The sequence below is a fragment of the Lethenteron reissneri genome, chromosome 64 (assembly GCF_015708825.2).
Source record: "Lethenteron reissneri isolate LAM-NWPU_2019-01 chromosome 64, ASM1570882v1, whole genome shotgun sequence".
Lineage (NCBI taxonomy): Eukaryota > Metazoa > Chordata > Hyperoartia > Petromyzontiformes > Petromyzontidae > Lethenteron > Lethenteron reissneri.
This window is the reverse complement of record NC_083842.1, coordinates 1,469,712-1,491,694: the sequence shown is the minus strand read 5'-3', so window position 1 is coordinate 1,491,694 and position 21,983 is coordinate 1,469,712. Positions and strand designations below refer to the sequence as shown.

General features: G+C 46.6%; 1 protein-coding gene across 1 annotated transcript in view; it reads right to left on the bottom strand.

Annotated features, from left to right (window-relative positions):
• The window catches only part of LOC133358985 (mucin-3B-like), a 63,742-nt gene extending 45,646 nt beyond the window's left edge, over window positions 1–18,096 (bottom strand). The window contains exons 1-2 of the mRNA XM_061577364.1: window positions 17,800–18,096; window positions 6,207–6,295 (exon numbers count right to left, since the gene is read on the bottom strand). Coding sequence (XP_061433348.1) covers window positions 6,207–6,295; window positions 17,800–18,096 — 386 coding nt within the window. The remainder of the gene's footprint in view (window positions 1–6,206; window positions 6,296–17,799) is intronic.
• Window positions 18,097–21,983: the final 3,887 nt, after the last annotated feature.

Genomic DNA, 21,983 nt, shown 5'->3' with positions numbered 1-21,983 from the left:
GGCGTGGTTCTAACTCATCAACACTATCCGTGATGTGGTTCTAACTCATCAACACTATCCGTGGTGTGGTTCTAACTCATCAACACTATCTGTGGTGTGGTTCTAACTCATCAACACTATCTGTGGCGTGGTTCTAACTCATCAACACTATCTGTGGTGTGGTTCTAACTCATCAACACTATCTGTGGTGTGGTTCTAACTCATCAACACTATCTGTGGTGTGGTTCTAACTCATCAACACTATCCATGGTGTGGTTCTAACTCATCAACAATATCCGTGGCGTGGTTCTAACTCATCAACACTATCCGTGATGTGGTTCTAACCCATCAACACAATCCGTGATGTGGTTCTAACCCATCAACACTATCTGTGGTGTGGTTCTAACTCATCAACACTATCTGTGGCGTGGTTCTAACTTATCAACACTATCCGTGGTGTGGTTCTAACTCATCAACACTATCTGTGGTGTGGTTCTAACTCATCAACACTATCTGTGGCGTGGTTCTAACTCACCAACACTATCCATGGCGTGGTTCTAACTCATCAACACTATCTGTGGTGTGGTTCTAACTCATCAACACTATCTGTGGCGTGGTTCTAACTCATCAACACTATCTGTGGCGTGGTTCTAACTCATCAACACTATCCATGGCGTGGTTCTAACTCATCAACACTATCCGTGGCGTGGTTCTAACTCATCAACACTATCCGCGGTGTGGTTCTAACTCATCAACACTATCCGTGGCGTGGTTCTAACTCATCAACACTATCCGTGGTGTGGTTCTAACTCATCAACACTATCTGTGGTGTGGTTCTAACTCATCAACACTATCTGTGGTGTGGTTCTAACTCATCAACACTATCCGTGGCGTGGTTCTAACTCATCAACACTATCCGTGGCGTGGTTCTAACTCATCAACACAATCCGTGGCGTGGTTCTAACTCACCAACACTATCCGTGGCGTGGTTCTAACTCATCAACACTATCCGTGGCGTGGTTCTAACTCACCAACACTATCCGTGGCGTGGTTCTAACTCATCAACACTATCTGTGGTGTGGTTCTAACTCATCAACACTATCCGTGGCGTGGTTCTAACTCATCAACACTATCCGTGGCGTGGTTCTAACTCATCAACACAATCCGTGGCGTGGTTCTAACTCACCAACACTATCCGTGGCGTGGTTCTAACTCATCAACACTATCCGTGGCGTGGTTCTAACGCACCAACACTATCCGTGGCGTGGTTCTAACTCATCAACACAATCCGTGGCGTGGTTCTAACTCACCAACACTATCCGTGGCGTGGTTCTAACTCATCAACACAATCCGTGGCGTGGTTCTAACTCATCAACACTATCCGTGGCGTGGTTCTAACTCATCAACACTATCCGTGGCGTGGTTCTAACTCATCAACACTATCCGTGGTGTGGTTCTAACTCATCAACACAATCCGTGGCGTGGTTCTAACTCATCAACACTATCCGTGGCGTGGTTCTAACTCATCAACACTATCCGTGGCGTGGTTCTAACTCACCAACACTATCCGTGGTGTAGTTCTAACTCATCAACACTATCCGTGGCGTGGTTCTAACTCATCATCACTATCCGTGGTGTGGTTCTAACTCATCAACACTATCCGTGGCATGGTTCTAACTCATCAACACTATCCGTGGTGTGGTTCTAACTCATCAACACTATCTGTGGTGTAGTTCTAACTCATCAACACTATCCGTGGTGTGGTTCTAACTCATCAACACTATCCGTGGTGTAGTTCTAACTCATCAACACTATCCGTGGCGTGGTTCTAACTCATCATCACTATCTGTGGTGTGGTTCTAACTCATCAACACTATCCGTGGTGTGGTTCTAACTCATCAACACTATCCGTGGTGTGGTTCTAACTCATCATCACTATCCGTGGCGTGGTTCTAACTCATCAACACTATCTGTGGTGTGGTTCTAACTCATCAACACTATCCGTGGCGTGGTTCTAACTCATCATCACTATCCGTGGTGTGGTTCTAACTCATCATCACTATCCGTGGCGTGGTTCTAACTCATCAACACTATCTGTGGTGTGGTTCTAACTCATCAACACTATCCGTGGCGTGGTTCTAACTCATCAACACTATCCGTGGTGTGGTTCTAACTCATCAACACTATCCGTGGTGTGATTCTAACTCATCAACACTATCTGTGGCGTGATTCTAACTCACCAACACTATCTGTGGCGTGGTTCTAACTCATCAACACTATCCGTGGCGTGGTTCTAACTCATCAACACTATCCGTGGCGTGGTTCTAACTCATCAACACTATCCGTGGCGTGGTTCTAACTCATCAACACTATCCGTGGCGTGGTTCTAACTCATCAACACTATCCGTGGCGTGGTTCTAACTCATCAACACTATCCGTGTTGTGGTTCTAACTCATCAACACTATCCGTGATGTGGTTTTAACTCATCAACACTATCTGTGGCGTGGTTCTAACTCATCAACACTATCCGCGGCGTGGTTCTAACTCATCAACACTATCCGTGGCGTGGTTCTAACTCATCAACACTATCCGTGATGTGGTTCTAACTCACCAACACTATCTGTGGCGTGGTTCTAACTCATCAACACTATCCGTGGCGTGGTTCTAACTCATCAACACTATCTGTGTTGTGGTTCTAACTCATCAACACTATCTGTGTTGTGGTTCTAACTCATCAACACAATCCGTGGTGTGGTTCTAACTCATCAACACTATCCGTGGTGTGGTTCTAACTCATCAACACTATCTGTGGTGTGGTTCTAACTCACCAACACTATCCGTGGCGTGGTTCTAACTCATCAACACTATCCGTGGCGTGGTTCTAACTCACCAACACTATCTGTGGTGTGGTTCTAACTCATCAACACTATCCGTGGCGTGGTTCTAACTCATCAACACTATCCGTGGTGTGGTTCTAACTCACCAACACTATCTGTGGCGTGGTTCTAACTCATCAACACTATCCGTGGCGTGGTTCTAACTCATCAACACTATCCGTGGTGTGGTTCTAACTCATCAACACTATCCGTGGCGTGGTTCTAACTCATCAACACTATCCGTGGTGTGGTTCTAACTCATCAACACTATCCGTGGTGTGGTTCTAACTCATCAACACTATCTGTGGTGTGGTTCTAACTCACCAACACTATCCGTGGCGTGGTTCTAACTCATCAACACTATCCGTGGCGTGGTTCTAACTCACCAACACTATCTGTGGTGTGGTTCTAACTCATCAACACTATCCGTGGCGTGGTTCTAACTCATCAACACTATCCGTGGTGTGGTTCTAACTCATCAACACTATCTGTGGCGTGGTTCTAACTCATCAACACTATCCGTGGCGTGGTTCTAACTCATCAACACTATCCGTGGCGTGGTTCTAACTCATCAACACTATCCGTGGCGTGGTTCTAACTCATCAACACTATCCGTGGTGTGGTTCTAACTCACCAACACTATCCGTGGCGTGGTTCTAACTCATCAACACTATCCGTGGCGTGGTTCTAACTCATCAACACTATCTGTGGTGTGGTTCTAACTCACCAACACTATCTGTGGTGTGGTTCTAACTCACCAACACTATCTGTGGTGTGGTTCTAACTCATCAACACTATCCGTGGCGTGGTTCTAACTCACCAACACTATCTGTGGTGTGGTTCTAACTCACCAACACTATCCGTGGCGTGGTTCTAACTCACCAACACTATCTGTGGTGTGGTTCTAACTCACCAACACTATCTGTGGTGTGGTTCTAACTCACCAACACTATCTGTGGTGTGGTTCTAACTCACCAACACTATCCGTGGCGTGGTTCTAACTCACCAACACTATCTGTGGTGTGGTTCTAACTCATCAACACTATCCGTGGCGTGGTTCTAACTCACCAACACTATCTGTGGTGTGAATCTAACTCATCAACACTATCTGTGGTGTGGTTCTAACTCATCATCACTATCCGTGGCGTGGTTCTAACTCATCAACACTATCCGTGGCGTGGTTCTAACTCACCAACACTATCTGTGGTGTGAATCTAACTCATCAACACTATCCGCGGCGTGGTTCTAACTGACCTATCCGAGCACAATTATGGAAGTGCCGCTACGTCTGACGTAACCGCTCCCTCCGGCTGTTTCCCGAGTTCGATTCTAAAGTCTAACGTGCCGTAGGCAGCCCGCCATTACCTGGGCTTCTCACAATGGCTGCTTCCATGCATAATGCAGGGAGCGCCACGGGGCAGCTACGCGTGGGACAGATGCCATCAACAGTGCAGAATACGTCACTGCCGTGTCCAACGGGCCCCGGCAAACAGTCCGTGCAGCGCCCCTCTCCACTTTGCGAAAGCTCACACCCTGAGCTTGTTAACATCCATTATCCATACCAATGAGAAACACGCATTTAGAGTATTTGGCTGCTATACATTTCCGCACGGTTGGCCACTTCGTTGTGGCCAGGTTGCTTCTAAAGAATAGTTATATACCTCAGTGGGCCTTTACCTGGTCAAATAAAAAAAAGTTTACTTTATTTACACGGATGTGCAAGACATTGTAAATAAAAACAGCACTTCTGAAATGTATTCACAAGAACTAACAGTTCCCTCGGTGACTACAGACTCAATGTTGTGAAATATATTATGACCTAATGTGGGTTTGAGCAATGCTCACATCTAGGACTTGGATTTCATTGGGATTAATGATTAAAGTTGAGCTATGAGAATGTAAACTCATTGGGAACCTTTTTAAACACATTCTGAAATGTCCATATGCGCATTTCCCATCAACGTTTTATTTGTGCAGTGCTTTCCACGGCACAGCAGCCGACACGTGCTCGCTACTCCACTGCCTTCGCCAAGGTGTGACTCAACAACTCCTGCAGCTGAGACACAACTACAGCAGCAGCCACGCTGTCCAATAACACATGTTCAATATGCCACTATGCCACGGTGTCCTATCTTCATAAGCAGTGCTTTTTCCTAGAAGATACGAGAATAAGTGATCTTTAGAACAAGCTTGAATGTCATGCATGTTTGCTTGCCAATAATTGACAAGTTAATTCCATAATTTTGGAGCCAAACGGGCCAAAGTACGCTGTCCATGATTGTACCGCAGGCGAACTAATAACTCAAGATTAAGCCACCTCAAACTAGACGTTGAAACATATATCTGCTGCTGCCCTCGTATACGTAACGTCTAATGCCTGTGGGGTGAGGCCAAGCCACAATTCTTCCCATTATCCGAGGCTCAGCACTGCTATTATATTTGATGTTCATGGATTAGACGAAGGAGTTGCAGTTTGCCTGCTAAATCCATTACGTTATGCGCAGTATACGAGGAGCGAGGAGCGCTGGTTGCGCCTATATTCCAGGATTGGTGGAGATGATACTGGATGATGATAATGATGATAAGATGAACTGCATGAACAACTTCAGACCATCATCTGCAGCTGTCCACGGATAACCACGACCCGTGATGTTGATGGTGACGATGGTTGAAGATGCTGAGGTTACTGTTGTCCTCACCGCTATCTCCATGAGCTGCCCATGCGGCCACAACCACCGTGTACACTGCCGCTCGGAAAAATTCAACCTAATATCCACGATTAGCCACAAGGTAACGAAAAGATGATTATGAAGAGGATTATTGAGGTGAAAATGAAGGCTGCAATGCACAAAGACAATGGAGGGTATTGACAAAAGGTAATGAAGATCGATAATGCGTGATACTTGTGACGATGTTGAGGCTGCTGACCATCTTGAGCCACTGCTGCAGCGGTGCGGTGGCGCACATTATGCAACATTTCACTGCATGACCGTCGTCTCAAACCTCTAGCACAGACTAAGGTTAACGTCCCTTATGCACAATTCTGCTTGACATAGTCGCCTTGGCCATTGCGAATAAGAGAACCTCCATTGCAGTTACAATCGTGACTGTATTATAATGAGAGAACGTGAATTCTAAACTTAATCCATCCCTTCAAGGCAGCAACAAAAATATATTGTCAGGATAAGGGTCTGTTTACACTCGTTCAGCATCATCTCAGTGGCGTTACGGACAAAGTTTAAATTGTGGAAGTTACCTGCAGGGGCACCGGGCAGAACAGAATTACGTCACCGTCAGCAAATAGAGAGAAACCTGAACAGAGAAGTAGGGACCCTCTGTCACGCGCGTACATTTGGCTGTGCAGGGGGATGTTGTGGAGGCTGATGCTCCGCGTAAATCTTGACCCTGGGATGTCCGAGTCCTGGGTCTTCTGCCGAGACTGAGGACCCAGGACAGAGGTGCAGGGTCAGTGCGGTCGCACACACTCCACTCGCCACGCACGACTCACTCAGCAGCACATTCCCACCATTGCCAAACGAACACAATCCAGACATGCGGAGCCGACACACTCCAGGGCTCGTCTTGATTGCTGTTGATTCTTTCGTCCCTACTCGGGCGCGACACAGCATTTGATACGTGGTGGGACCCAGTGTGCAAAGACCAATGGGTTTTGTTCACGTGTTATTGCAAAGGAAGTTTTCACCACAATTTGACTTGCAAACACTGTGTTAGGTTTAGCATATTCAGTCACACGTCTTTCAAACATGAGTAGAATATTTATTTTCATAAATATGTGCCTCGGGTCTTGAAAAGTGTACATGAATAGTAATATTATATGGGTGTTATTTACATTTATTAAATGATCAATGTCCTTTAACCATGTGAGAGGCCGATTGAGATTCAATATCTCTCATATCTCATGAAAGTGCAAATAACCGGCAAAACATCTCAAAAAGTGGAAACCTTATCAGCCTTTAACTTTCCTAAGTCATGATAAATCTTTATTATAAATTTTGAAAGGGAGATTTGGGACACAATAAGGACTATTTAAAATAGTGTTTGGTGATAATACATTGTCAGTGATGCACAAGCAGAAATAAGAAAATAACCCAACACATTCATCAGTAAAACTGCCTTAAAAATAAATAAACAAATAAATATAATTGGCGACATTTCTGGAGGCCAGAGGGGTAGAGTGGATAAGCATTTTAAGACAGCAGTTTATATACCTTGAGGCCTAAGAATTGAGTAAATAATATTTACTGATTGACATTTTTTTATATAATCCACTTGGTGATGCATTCCTGGGTTCAATTAAAATACAAAGCCACTATTTCATAAGAAAAAGTATAGGATACTTAAACGTTTTATTCGATTTTTAGATTTAAAGCTTTTGTTACTGCAAGGATTCATATTCTTGGTTCTTTCGGTAAAGTCACAAAGAAGGGCTATAATAAAATAATAAAACAATACAATTCTCACGACGTTTCGATTGCAACACAAGCAATCATCATCTGATTACGTTTTATTGGAGTTATGACATTGCAATATGACAACTCTTAATGACACCGTGTGGTCTTGAAGAAGTATTTTACAGAAGATGCCGTGGTTTGGTGTTTCCCGTACAAATTACGAGGAGTTTGTGCGAGTTGAAATGCCAAGGCGTAAACCGACTCGTTGACGAATGCAACAAACATCAGGCAGGCAGCCATTTTATTTAATAACGATACTGTTGAGAGATTATTGGACAAAATGGTTTAAACTTTAATGGGGGCCCAGGGAGTGGAACGTAGCGGCTTTGGCACATTTTCTGACGGGGCAAACGCAGCGTAAATCCCTCGTGCAACCACCCCGCAGTGCTGTCATCTCCATAATCTCCGATGACAACAGCTTACCCACTCCTCACTCCCAGAACTGCATTAATACTTCGCCATGTATAATAAGGGCCTGCTGCAATTACGCCTTGAAACAACCTTTTCAGAGGGGTTTTTTTAGTTAAAGAAACATACAAAAATAAGCTACAACTATGGGGAGAATGTATTTTCTGTATTAACATACTTTATTAAAAATATGAACATGAAAGACATTTTAATATCTGGATGCTGTTATAGTGTGTGAATAGGTAAAATTTGTACTTTAAAATTTTGTAACTGCAGGAATTCATAGATTCTATCTACATGACTTTAACGAAAGAACCAAGAATATGAATGTGAATAGGTTGTCAAATATAAGTACATTAATATTCATAATAACATCATCACTGCCATCACAATAAAATAATCACTGTCACTATCATCACAAATAATGAATGCTCTCACGCGCAAATTATTTAAGCTACAGCTGAACACGTAGGCTTTAAACTATGCAAACACGGAGCTGCAGGACAGCTTGTAACGAGCTTCTAAGATCACCAGGCTTTGAGTCGCAACAGGGGCACAAAGGGAGGCTAGTGGAGCCATCCCAGCCTAAGCAAAGTCCCAGTGACATTGGGTACAATATACAAACAGGCACTCATACATATTGGCTCTTTTTGCTTCAAATTGTCAGCCGGACTATGGCGCGGAATATTTGTATCATGAGACATTGTGATTTAGTACGACACACACCAGTCTCCTGTGAGGTTCAGGGAGAACATGTTTCCCGTGAAATAAAAACAAGATGATTCACCCGCGTGGTTAAAATAACGGATCGACTCGCCGTAAAGGTCCTGCATGGCTGGGCATAGCCAAAGGGCACATACATAATGCTGACGGGGCATCTGGGGACAACTGGGACACCCTGGGTTCAACGAGGGTGAATATTTGGTGAGGGCAATCGTTACTAACCGTACTAAGGTATATAACCGGTAAATTAAGGTCATGGAGAATTACATAACGGCCAATAACAGGACGAAAGACCACGATAAAAATGTTGATTTAAACAAAGGTGTGCTTTTTCTACGCTTGAGCACATTTGCTACTATAATGATCCAAGAATGTCTGTGTGTCCCGCACATGACGTCGCTCCACGTCAGGCCAGCCCCCCTCATTAATAATCATGAGCGGGTGACGTCACTCCACATGTAGCACCCCCCCCCTCATTAATAATCTTGAGCAGGCGACGTCACTCCACATCGAACAGCCCCCCTCAGTAATAATCATGAAGAGGTGGCGACTTCCAAATGAACACCCCCCCATCATTAATAATAATTAGCGGCTGACGTCACTCCACATGGTGGGGGGGGGGGGCGAGGCGCTTCCTCCACCCTCCTCGGCGTCAACTCACAACCCTCACTACAAAGGCAGAACCCTCACGTCACGCGATCTCCGTAACGCTGTTGAGACATAGAAGTAAAAAGGACTGTCATGATGATCAAGGGATTATAACCTTTAAATGAAATAAGTCTGTGTCACCAGCACCCTTACAAATTGCACACGAATTAATGCAATGAATATCACGTCGCAGGTATGCTTTTCGCTTGCAAGTTTCAGATTTACTGAAATACACCAGTCCTTGGACGGGCAAAAACGCTAGTACATTATCATAATCCAGTTTTAGAAAATACTCATGAAATGTTTGATTAATGTAGACTATGAAGAGCACACATCTGGTTATTAAAGGTAACATCAAAGACAAGACACTGCACGATTGTGGCCATGCAACCCAAACTATGGATGAGGAATAGCAAAACTACACAAACTCTCACCTGAAGCCCTCTCGTCGTGGCTAGCAGATCCAGACATTTCGCTCCTGAACATGTTGCCATATGCAAGGATATAATGCATTTTAATTGTCTTCAGTGGAAACCAATGGAGTCATCCGGGCTCTCACAAACTGAGGCCTTAGTTAAAATTACCAAAGCCATTCATAAACACGACTTTGCATGAATTTTCGTTAAATAGCTTAAAGAACCAAGTAGAAATCAGAAGAGGGGTCAGACCAGGAGATTTGATTGAGGGTAGCACCACTGTTTCAGTTTTTTTTCAGTTCATTTATTAGGTATAACCCTGTGAGCCATGCGGCTCTTGACTCGGGTGTAACCGCAACAAACAAAAACATGAACAAGAAACATCTTAAAGTGACTCCACGCAACAGAAAAATCCAGGAAAAAACAGCAAAGTCTTCCAGAAAAAAACACCGTATTTCAACGCTGTGTGAAAAAATCCCAGTGGGATGCAAGTCAAACGATAACAACCATAAGACAATTTAGATTAAAGTAATCAGGCTAACTCTGTACTACAACAAACAAACATGGCTACACAAAAACCTTTTAAAAATCACCAAAATAAAGCTATAAAAACAATGCAACAGTGATCATAGGAACTGTGATTCAAATTTAACAATAAACGATAGGGAGATGGTTGGGAGATTTTGTAGCGGAGTTGTGCTGGCAATTTTTTGTTCCATAACTTTAAGTAACAAGTTCCGTTTGTTTTCAATAATACTTCAATAACTTTCTTTTTCACAAGTCAACCAGCTTGTGCTCTTAATTATATAAACAGTTCTGAGGTGAATTCATAACTCATGAAACAGGTCCTAAATCCATTAGTATTTACAATACCCGATTATTCTCCTTTTTTTTACAAACAATCGTGATTAAAGCACTCTGCTGTTTCTTTACATAACAAACGCAACTAGAATAATTAACGCATACTTTGAAAAGTTATATTTTTTTCTCTCTTGTTTCTAATTTTAAAAAATCTGAATAAAGTTTTAACAAAATGTAACATGGTTTGATTTTTTAGAATACAAGTCAGACTTTTTGTAATAGTGCCCAAATTCAATGCAAACATGTTCCAATGTGAACCGAATGTAATAATCCTTGTTGGCTTTCTGCCTTGAGGTTAACGGCGGCGGTTTTAAAACTAATTATCGAGGTGCGACGATTTTCTTCCAATTAAAATTGCCGCAACGAGTTTCTGCCAGGTGTGGATTACTCCACACAAAGTATCCCCCCAACGGAGGCAAATCCAAGGCAGAGCAGTCGGTCCACAGCATTCCCTGTGCTGCCAGGATTATACCGGATGGCTCTGGCATCACGGAGTCATTAAGGCCATGTGACTCATGTCGCACACGGCTGCCTTGAGCCCCCAATGGTCTGCCAGGTGTCACCACGGGAAGCATGTTTGGGCTTGTTATCTTCACACATTTAGTACACTATGAGCTGTATTACCAAAAGTACAGAGGTGCAGACAGCATAGCAAACCTGAAAGCTTAAACAGGAAAGATGTGTTGGCTGGTTTTGGCATGCGAATCTTGTCACATTAACTATTACCGTACAGTATAGCCAATAGGCCCAGGCAATTATTTGCAAAGTGGGGCCCAACCTGCCAAAGCATTTTCCTGCACAGAAGGCTTTTTCAACACGATATTGAAAATAGTTTGTGGGTTCTGACATCCATCGAATTGCTTTGAAACTATCCCAAGGACAAGAATTGGACTAGGTGACGAAGCCTTTGCTGTTACAGCACCAACGTTTTGGAACAAGCCTCGTTTCCCTCCCCTTTACATCGTAAATCTCCCTTCAAAATTTTTTTCTGAAGCAGGTGAAGAACAGCGTCTGAATGGCAATTCATTCAGACGCTGTCTTTCCGACAGACCTGTTTCTTCACCTGAGGACGGCTGCTTGTGTTGTGGCCGAAACGTCGTGAGAATTTTATTTCGTTTATTTTTATGATTTTATTATTTCCCTTCTACGTGACTTTACCGAAAGAACCAAGAAGACGAATCCCTGCAGTCACGAAAGCTTTAAATCTAAAAAGTAAAATAAGTCAATATGCAAGCCAAACCTTTCCAGTGATCTATAAGTAACGTTTGGCCGCTGTGTATATACTATACTGCAGTACGAGTAATATCGTGGCATTTAAAGGCATTGTGGCCGTTTATTACGTAACCATGTGCTCCAAACAACCTTCGTCTGTCTTTACCCTGCCAGACGGGATGTATTTGCTCAGGTAAACAAGCAAGATGATTGCGGAGCATCTTTATTTGCTGGAGTGGAACTTAGTTTGCTAAAGCACAATTGCATGGTTCAGGGGCGCCACGGTGGCTAGAAGATGATAACGATCTCGCCTGGTATACAGGAGGTCGTGGGTTCGACCCTCACGTTTGCATATTTGGAGTTTGCATGGTCGTGTCGCTTCCCTCCACATTTAGAAACATGCGATTAGAGTATTTGGCTGTTGTACATTTCCACATGATAAGCCACTTACCCCAAGCTCTCACTACTCTGATGGTGCGTTGTCTTTGAGTTGTGCGCCTTTTGGCGTCATCTGGTCCAACATCATGTGAGACTGGGTTCTAAGAAAAGCTGTCTCGGGTGTGGACCAATCAATTTCAAGAATAGTGCATACATTATAAGAGTTGTCTTTTTGTTTGCATTTTGACCGCAAGTGTTGTGGTTAATGCAAGCATGATCCCTTGTAAAAAGGTATCAGTTTTGTTGCCAGATTAAAGGGTAAAAACCTATTATTATAGCTTGCTACTGGCAAAGGAGGTCTCATAATATAAGCCACTTAGTTGAGCTATCGTTTGTAGCCGGATCGCTTTTTAAAAAGAGCTACGTAGCTCAGTGAGCCTTACCTGGAAAAATACAAAAAGTTTAGTTTTTAGTTGAGGAAAAACAGTAAATATATCACCAATGCATATATTTTGTTTCAAATAAAAATACACTAATTACATTCAAACATATGTTATCTCAAAGCCAGGGTATTATTTGATGGGGGGGGGGGGGTTATTTATCTGACTTCTGGTAAGTAAATATTTAACTTAAAATGTAACCACCCCCCCCCCCCCAGATGAAAGATGCTTAAGTTGAGTCAGGTTATCACTTGAAAGGAAAGACTGCTTGGGAAGAGCAGGCACCTGTAGATTTGGTCCTTGTGCGACAAACAGCGCTCTGCTCAAAGCACACTGAACTGAGGCAGAGGGCCCTTCTGTCTGTCCAAGCTCTACCAGACAAACCACTCCATCTGTTCTCAAGCGAGGCCTGGTTATTCCCTCAACACAGATATTGTGCCCATTCACTGTAAAACACAAACACTCCATTGATGCATTGTTTTCTGTTTTCTTGTAAAAAAAAATTACTTTACACTGCCGGAATACAGATTTGTGCACGCACAATTTGATGCACACACAAAGACGCGTGTGCACTATCAGTGCATTTTGTTTAATCTTCTTGGTTCTTTCGGTAAAGTCACGTAGAAGGGAAATAATAAAATAATCAAAATATTACATTAAAATAAATAATAAAACATTTCCCTTCTACAGTGACTTTACCGAAAGAACCAAGAAGATGACTCCCTGCAGTCACGAAAGCTTTAAATCGAAATTTCAATGAATTTTGTTTGACCAGGTAAGAGCTTCAGAGACCAGGGTAGCATTAGTATGCCCATAGATTGCTATGTGCATAATCCCAATTGAGTAATTTTCGAGTTATTTAGAATTAGCAAATGTGAACCCTGATGCCGGCACACAAAGACCCACTCTTGCGAATGACAGTCCAGGGATCTTTCACGTTCACTGTGAAGCGGACTGCCGCGTATTGCTATGGTTGTCACACCCGTAAGTATTAATCAGGGCGGCCGCTAGGTTCCAACCGTGAACCTCTGCAGCGAGCAGCAAATGCGCTACCGCTGGGCCATGCCACCGCCCCATTCTGTCACCTTGACCACTGCAGTGGCGTCCAAACAAAACACCAGTCTCTACTCGTTGGTTCTTTCGGTAAAGTCACGTAGGTATAAATTAAATTAAATCACGACGTTTCGGGCGCAACACAAGCATCCGTCATCAGGTTGGACAACCACAGCAAGAAACAATTGCTGAAGTGGGCAGAAGGGGCTGCTATTTTATTTTCTACCTACGTGACTTTGCCGAAAGAACGAAAGAGCATGGATCCCTGGGAGTCACGAGCGCTTCAAATCTAGATTGAAACACCAGTCTCTCTCCACACGCTGAGCACCACGCAATTGCTCACGCCGGGCACGCAGCACAGCCTTGCCATGCTCCCCCCTCCACGGGCGACCACTGATTACGACTGCCAGCAGATAGCCTCCAGCACACACGCAGCAGTGAGTGCATCTGCTGCATAAAAAGAGAACTTTGCCCAGGCAAACAATAAAATAAACTTAACCAACAAGCCTCTCTTAAAAAAAACAAGAATATTATTTATATCCTGCTCCTACACCTACCCAATTGTTACAGGTAGAGTCGGGTGTTTTAAAATATGGTAAAGAGATGTTTGGTTAACTCTCAAGACCGTCAAGGGGTTAACGAACACGAGCACTTGCTGATGCAGTGACTGATGGATAGGGACGTGGTATGACCCGTGATACGAGGTCTACATGCGCCAGGTAACAGGGCTACAGTTGTTGCCCTTTTGTGTGTTTTTTCCAGACCCTGACACCACAGGCGTGGCAACATCGAAAGGAAAGAGGTACGGGGCAAAGATGATGATGATGATCTATATTAGAAGTTTTCGTGACTGCAAGTGGCCGCCCACTTCAGCAATTGTTTCTTGCCGTGGTTGTCCCACCTGATGACGGACGCTTGTGTTGCGCCCGAAACGTCGCGATTTAATTAATTTATTTTATTTTATACCTACGTGACTTGAACGAAAGGTCCAAAGAGTATGATGGTGGTGGTGATACAAAATCCGGGGCAATAACATCAAGGGCAATAATTGCAGCTCGGGCAATAACATTGGATCGAGGCCTAACACTGGACGTAACATCATCTGCACGCAATCGTGATCCGTAAACTGTCTGGGGTCAAACCGAGACGGGCGCAGCCCGTGTCACCGGGGCCCCCCACATCTGAGAAGCTCCATGGCTTCTGCGCCACTCGCCACAACGATGCTAAGGCCGCACGCCAAGCATGGAGAGCTCAGCCAGCCAGGGCCCAAAATGAGCGGCATCTTGAGAAGGCCGCTGATGAATGCAAGGGACTACAAAAGGGACAGATGCAGACCCAAATTCACCTGACTTTGGAATATGAAATAGCGTAAGTGTGGCATTATATTAGGTGATTGTTAGACAGTAGGGGGCTCTGCATAGTGTTAGGGTCAGCGTTAGAGATTAAGGGCTCTGTGTCAGTGTTAGAGAGTGGGGGGCTCTGCATCAGTGTTAGAGAGTGGGGGGGGGGGGCTCTGTGTCAGTGTTAGAGAGTGGGGGGCTCTGGGTCAGTGTTAGAGAGTGGGGGGCTCTGTGTCAGGGTCAGTGTTTGGGTATTTGAGCTACACTGCAGACTGGCTACAAAATGGTATAAAGTTTTCGAATGTCACGTGATCCTATATTATATTTCATTCTCAAAAAAATTGAGATGACATTTTAGTAACTCAATTACACCAAGGCAGCTGTGAGAACCAAACCAAACAGACGTGCGTGCAAGCTGCCTTGCTGGTCAGCCACGCGAAAACTTCAACGTCTATTTCACCCGCCGATATTTTCGACATTTTCACAGTCCGCCGTTCTGAAAGCTGATCATGTATTAAGTAGATTCATGGGGCAGGGCATCAGCGGGCCAACACCTCCTCCATTGAGGAGCAGCTGAAGGCACACCTAGCTGTGTGAAATAGCAGTGCCTCGCCGCACATGCTGATCCCAAATACGCTCGGTTGAATCGCCTACAGCAATCAATCCATTGCCCTGGCACGCGAAATGTTATTACATATTCTTAGGGTCTTTCGGTAAAGTCACGTAGATAGGTTCAAAGAAAGTAATAAAAAAACTCCGACGTTTCGATCGCAACACAGGCGGTCGTCTTCAGCGAATGTCTTTTCTTGAAGACGACCGCCTGTGTTGCGATCGAAACATCGGCGTTTTTTGTTATTTTCTTTGAACCTATCGACGTGACTTTACCGAAAGACCCAAAGAATATGAATTCCTGCAGTCGCGAAAGCTTTAAGTCAAAATGTTGTTACACGTGAACCCATGCAGCGTGTTCGCTGTAGAGGCTACACCGCAGCCAGGAGAAGTTCCATCGCCGTTCCTTTACTATGATGTCACCAAGCCGTGAAACTTCCTTGCGGTCGTACGCAGACACCCACACTCCTGTTTCAGACAGACCGTGGGTGTGGGAGCGCTAGAGCAAAGCACACCGGCATCCTTTGGCTGGTCCGCGTTGGCTCATCCGGCCCCGGGTCATCAAGTTCCCGTGGTAGGTACAGCCTTGTTTTTGTTGGGTTAGATCACGTAAATATATAAATGTGTCGTTAAAACCCGCCACCACCCGACACGGCCAACTAGTAAGGTTTGTCACTGCAAACAGAACGTGGCCAATTCGTTACGAGTACAGCACAAAAGTGTGTTGGAGAGCAACTCCACAACATTTACAATCTAAGTACTGACGTTTTGCCAGAAATTGCAACGAGCATCATCAGGCGACATCGACAAAAAGACCTGAATTATGGATGTTGGTCGCGAAAGGTGCGGCGTCTCGCGTGCCCACAAGCCGCAGTGGCACGGCATGGGTAGACACGGAACTGTGTGCCACCTTTCGCACTCGCAGGGAAACATGGGGCACGAACGAGACATCACGCACCTGCCGCGTGTGTAGGCAAGTCGACAGCACGAGCTGTGTGTGTGTGCAACGCAAGGCCGTAGGCAATGGAGTCAACATTGGGGGGGACCAAATCTTCCAGGGGGTCTGGGGGTCGCCACTCAGAAAGAAAATCTAAATTTGAAAATTAATTTCCTGACATTTCCTGCCAAAAATATTACAAAATTCATCAACACGTAAGATGGACTTTTATTTTTACAATAATGTCTAATAATGTCTAATTGTATTACATTGCTGTGTTTTTACTTTTTGACCTTTTCTTGTTTCATTGTATGTAATGGCAGAGATTAGGGATTAATAAAGTACAACCATAAACCACAACCATATCAACAGAAATCTATTTTATAGCAATACATTGGGGGGGGGGGGGGGGGCGGGTGAAATTTTGAGCATCTTTGAAGGAATTGTGGGATCTCCGTACTGAACGTGATTACGAGTCAAATCAAATCCAGCGGGCCACCCTTATCATCACCGCGGGTGTCACAACCGTAGTAATGACGACACGCCGTCTGCTTCGCTGTGGAAGTTAAAGATCCCCCGAGGTCAATTCGGCCTTTGTGTGTTCAATAAGAACTAGAACATTACGAAAATGGGATTATAGCAATAATCACCCAGTACTGGGAGACTCATTCCACAGGTCACTCGTGCAAATGAGACTATCCTACACACTCACTACTCACACTACTCACACTCACTACTCACACTACTCACACTGCACACACTCACTACTCACACTACTCACACTGCACACACTCACTACTCACACTGCACACTGCACACACTCACTACTCACACTACTCACACTCACTACTCACACTACTCACTACTCACACTACTCACACTGCACACACTCACTACTCACACTACTCACACTGCACACGTGCACGCTGCGCCCCCCTCTCGGCAACCCCCCCCCCAACCTGCCCCCCCCCAACCCGCACCCCCCCAACCCGCACCCCCCCCAACCCGCACCCCCCCAACCCACACCCCCCTCAACCCGCACCCCCCCAACCCGCACCCCCCCAACCCGCACCCCCCCCAACCCGCACCCCCCCAACCCGCACCCCCCTCAACCCGCACCCCCCCCAACCCGCACCCCCCCAACCCGCACCCCCCCAACCCGCACCCCCCCCAACCCGCACCCCCCCAACCCACACCCCCCTCAACCCGCACCCCCCCCAACCCGCACCCCCTCAACCCGCACCCCCCCAACCCGCACCCCCCCCAACCCGCACCCCCCTCAACCCGCACCCCCCCCAACCCGAACCCCCCCAACCCGCACCCCCCCAACCCGCACCCCCCCAACCCGCACCCCCCCCAACCCGCACCCCCCCAACCCGCACCCCCTCAACCCGCACCCCCCCAGCCCGCACCCCCCCCAACCCACACCCCCCTCCTCGCCCGTACCCGGAGCAAGTCGCCCGGCAGGGTGGCGAAGCCGAGCTCCGCTCCGCTTCCCAGAGCCCGGCCCAAGCCCCGCGTCCCCGGCTCCGAACTCTCCACTCCCGCCCGCCTCGCCGGAGTCGCCGGGGGTCTCTCCCCGTGCGCCCGAGGAATCTCCGCGTCCCCGGGACCCCCCCGCGCTCCCACCTGGACGCCGCTGGCGAGAGCCGCCCGGCCCCTCGCCCCCCGGCCCGCGGGGAGCCGGGCTCCGACCGTGGTCGAGGCGACTCCGCCGTGAGCCCCGGCGCGACGGACGCTCATCTCGGATGAGAAACTCGGCAGTCGCGGGGCCAAGGTGGAGCGTGAGAGCCCAACAGGTGAGGAACACCCCCCCACCCCTCCCCGCGGGGGGGGTGGGAGGGGCCCCTCCCCCCCCCACGGGGCCCCTCCCCCACCCCCCCGGGAGGCAAACTCCCCCCCCCCCCCTGCGGTGGCCCTTCCCCCACCCCCACGGGGCCCCTCCCACCCCCCCGGGGCCCCCCCACCCACACCCACCAGGTGCCCCTCCCTGAATCCCCCTCCCACCCCCCCGCAGTGGCCCCTCCCACCCCCCCGCGGTGGCCCCTCCCACCCCCCCGCGGTGGCCCCTCCCACCCCTCCGCGGTGGCCCCTCCCACCCCCCCCGCGGTGGCCCCTCCCACCCCCCCGCGGTGGCCCCTCCCACCCCCCCGCAGTGGCCCCACCCACCCCCCCGCAGTGGCCCCTCCCACCCACCCCCCCGCGGTGGCCCCTCCCACCCACCCCCCCCCGCGGTGGCCCCTCCCACCCCCCCGCAGTGGCCCCACCCACCCCCCCGCAGTGGCCCCTCCCACCCACCCCCCCCGCGGTGGCCCCTCCCACCCACCCCCGCGGTGGCCCCTCCCACCCCCCCGCAGTGGCCCCTCCCACCCCCCCGCGGTGGCCCCTCCCACCCCCCCGCGGTGGCCCCTCCCCGCCGGGCCCCTCCTCCCCACCACCACGCGTGCGACACTTTTATAACAACTTTGTTTTTAAAGTGTCACCAGTAGAATCGCGACGGCATTTGTGCTACGATAAGATCAAATGTCGCGCGTTAATAAATAACATGCTATCAATGTTGCTAGTTAGATTTAAAAATTATAGAGTAGAAATGTTTGCAAATTATATTTTATTGATTTCCACTTATATGCATTCATTAATCCCACCCACTTTGCTTGAGAAGGGCTCACAAGTGATGCCATCACAGCTCGCCCTCGATCTAAGGAACGAAACAGGAGGACTTCTCCACAAATCTTGCTCTCGCCTGATGAAGCTAGTTGTAATAACTGGCGAAACGTCGTACTTCAGATTGTAAATGTTGTGGCTTGGCTCTCCAACACACCGCTGTGGTGCTGTACTCGTGACGAATTGGCCACGTTCTGTTTACTTGACAACCCTTACTAGTTGGCTGTGTCGGGTGGTGGCGGGTTTAAAGGGCCGTCCATAAATGACGTCACGCGATGTTGGACGATTTTTGACCCCCCCCCCGTCCTCACACGGCGTCACAAAAAGGCAGACCCCCCCCCTCAAACATGACGTCACAAAGCTCTGCCCCCCCCCCCCAAAATAAAACAAGCTTCAAATCGCTTTAAACTATTGTCATTGTAGTGCGTATTTAATGTGGCGCTGCACTCTGTTGTAGGAGAAAACATTTATTAAAAAGTCTATTTAATTAAGTACAACGTGTTGTCTGTATTTATTTAAAGTTGCGCATTTGATGTGACGTCACATTTCTCACCCCCCCCCCTTCCTCGTCACACATCGTCACAAATGTCTGACCCCCCCCCCCCCCAGGTGCGTGACGTAATTCTTGGACGCCCCCTAATGGACACATTTATATATTTACGCGATCTAACCCCAAAAAAAACTTTGTTATGGATAATTTCTATGTTATCATTTTTGATTAACGCCGAGGTTTGTGAGAGCTTGGATGACTGCATCAGTCTCGACTGAATCAAATACTCCACGTTCAGAGTCAAAACAACCCAGGCAAAATGGTATTTGATATCAATTTGTCTTTTTCTAGGATGGGATGGACATTATATGGTCATGCTCTTTGGTTCTTTCGGGAAAAGTCACGTGGGTATAAAATAAAAGAAATCACGACGTTTCGATCGCAACACACAAGCGGTCGTCCATAGGCCTAAAAAAAATCATCCAGCAGTAGAACTGCGGCGATGGGCAAGCAAGCGGGGTCACATCTACAGCCTTGTTGCAGCTGCTCTCTCGCTAGTTCAGCAGTGGAACTGCTGGATGATATATTTTTCCGCCTGAGGACGAACGCTTGTGTGTTGCGATCGAAACAGTCGTGAGTTATTTTATGTTTCTACCTATAGTGTACGTGACTTTTCCCGAAAGAACCAAAGAGTATGGATTCCTGCAGTCACGAAAGCTTCAAATCAAGATGATATGGTCAATTGAAAATAACTTAAGCGAGCTTATAAGAATAGGGGTTTTTCCCCCTTTTTCTGGCAACAAAACTGAAACCTTTTTACAAGGATTCATGTCTGCATTAACCACAATACTTGCAGTCAAAATGCAATCCTCTGAATTGTCCATTATTCCAAGTGATTTGCGTAAACGAGACGTGTGTGACGTGAGGCCAAATGAGTCTTTAATTCTTCATATAAGTGTACAGCGCGTGTCAACCATCTGTGAATATCAGCATGACTGAGACATCATTAAAGGACTGAGGTCATTCAATATTGTACGCACTTAGTACAGAGCTATTCTACCGCTTTGATGATATCCAGTTATTCCATTTGCTTCAGTGAGTTTCTTTACATAGTGCAGGCAGCAGTGGTAACTCCAATTTGTACATCTGGAACACCATCCCAAAGTGCAGTAGTATGTGATGTTTTTTTCTAAATGTATCTGCATTACATTCCTCCACTCGTTCTATGATTCTGTTTCTATCAGCCACTGCGATTAATCTTGCTCTCCATGAGTGACCAGCTATGATTTACCAATACACTTTCTTTTGTGTTGCGTGAATTGCTAGCATTGTTAATTTTGACGCCTGAATTCAATCCACCGTTGTCCTCTGATTTCTGTTCACATATATAATATCCTAATGGGTGTACAGAGTTATGTGTATTCTCCTGTTTCGCTATTCCATCAATTTCGTATTTGTCAAGATACAAATCGAAGGGTCGTGGGAGTCGGGTCATTACATTTACATCAACGATAGATCGATTACCGTCATTTAAATGTATGCAATTAATATTTTAATGTAATCTCACCAATTATATCGCAATGCCGTAAGTGCAATTACGATATAACCCCGTGTAATAAGTAGATAGATACAATTACCGTTAATTAAATGTATGGAATTAATATTTTAATGTAATCTCACCAATTATATTAAATTGCAGTAAGTGCAATTACGATATAACCCCGTGAAATAAGTGCAATTATAACCCAATACATTATGTCCAATTACATAGAACCCAATGTATCTCCCCCGGTTTTGTCTACAGTTCCACAAGATTTAATTTAACTGAATTCGTGTTGCGTATGCAGCAATGGTGAAATCCAGAAGGGGTCTTTTATTCGTAGAATTCGGGTCGGAGTTCATGCTTGTAAACATGTAAATGTGCGGCCCTGCAAGCACTTGCTCATGCCACTGCTGGAGGAAAGATCTCCACTAAAGGGAGCTCTAGAGAGCCCCTCAAGCAGGTGTTTGGCCTACTCGTGAAAGAGGTGAAGGTACCCACACTAATCCCACCACACGTGACCTGCCGACCAACGGTGGTGTTCCCATTTATAGTCGTGGGTGGACAGTGGCAGGGGAATCGTGCCAGGAGGTCAAACCGACAACCCCTGGATTGTAATTCCAGCGTACTGACCATTCAGCATGGCAGCATCATTGTCCTGGCGTGCTATGGTATATTTATATTTTTTAAGATGTTTGATCGAGAAGAGACCTGATGGCTCGTTGAGACATTCGGTCTACAGGAAAGCCACCCACACGGATCCTATCTAAAGCCTGACTCCCACCACCATCCAGCCCGGAAGAATTCCCTCATCAAAACACTACACCATAGGGCCTGTTGCATTCCGACCAACACCACCTAGCCAGTGAGTTGGAGCACATACACCAAGCCCTCAGGATGAACGGATACTCGGACCGTACAATCCGCAAAGCTGCC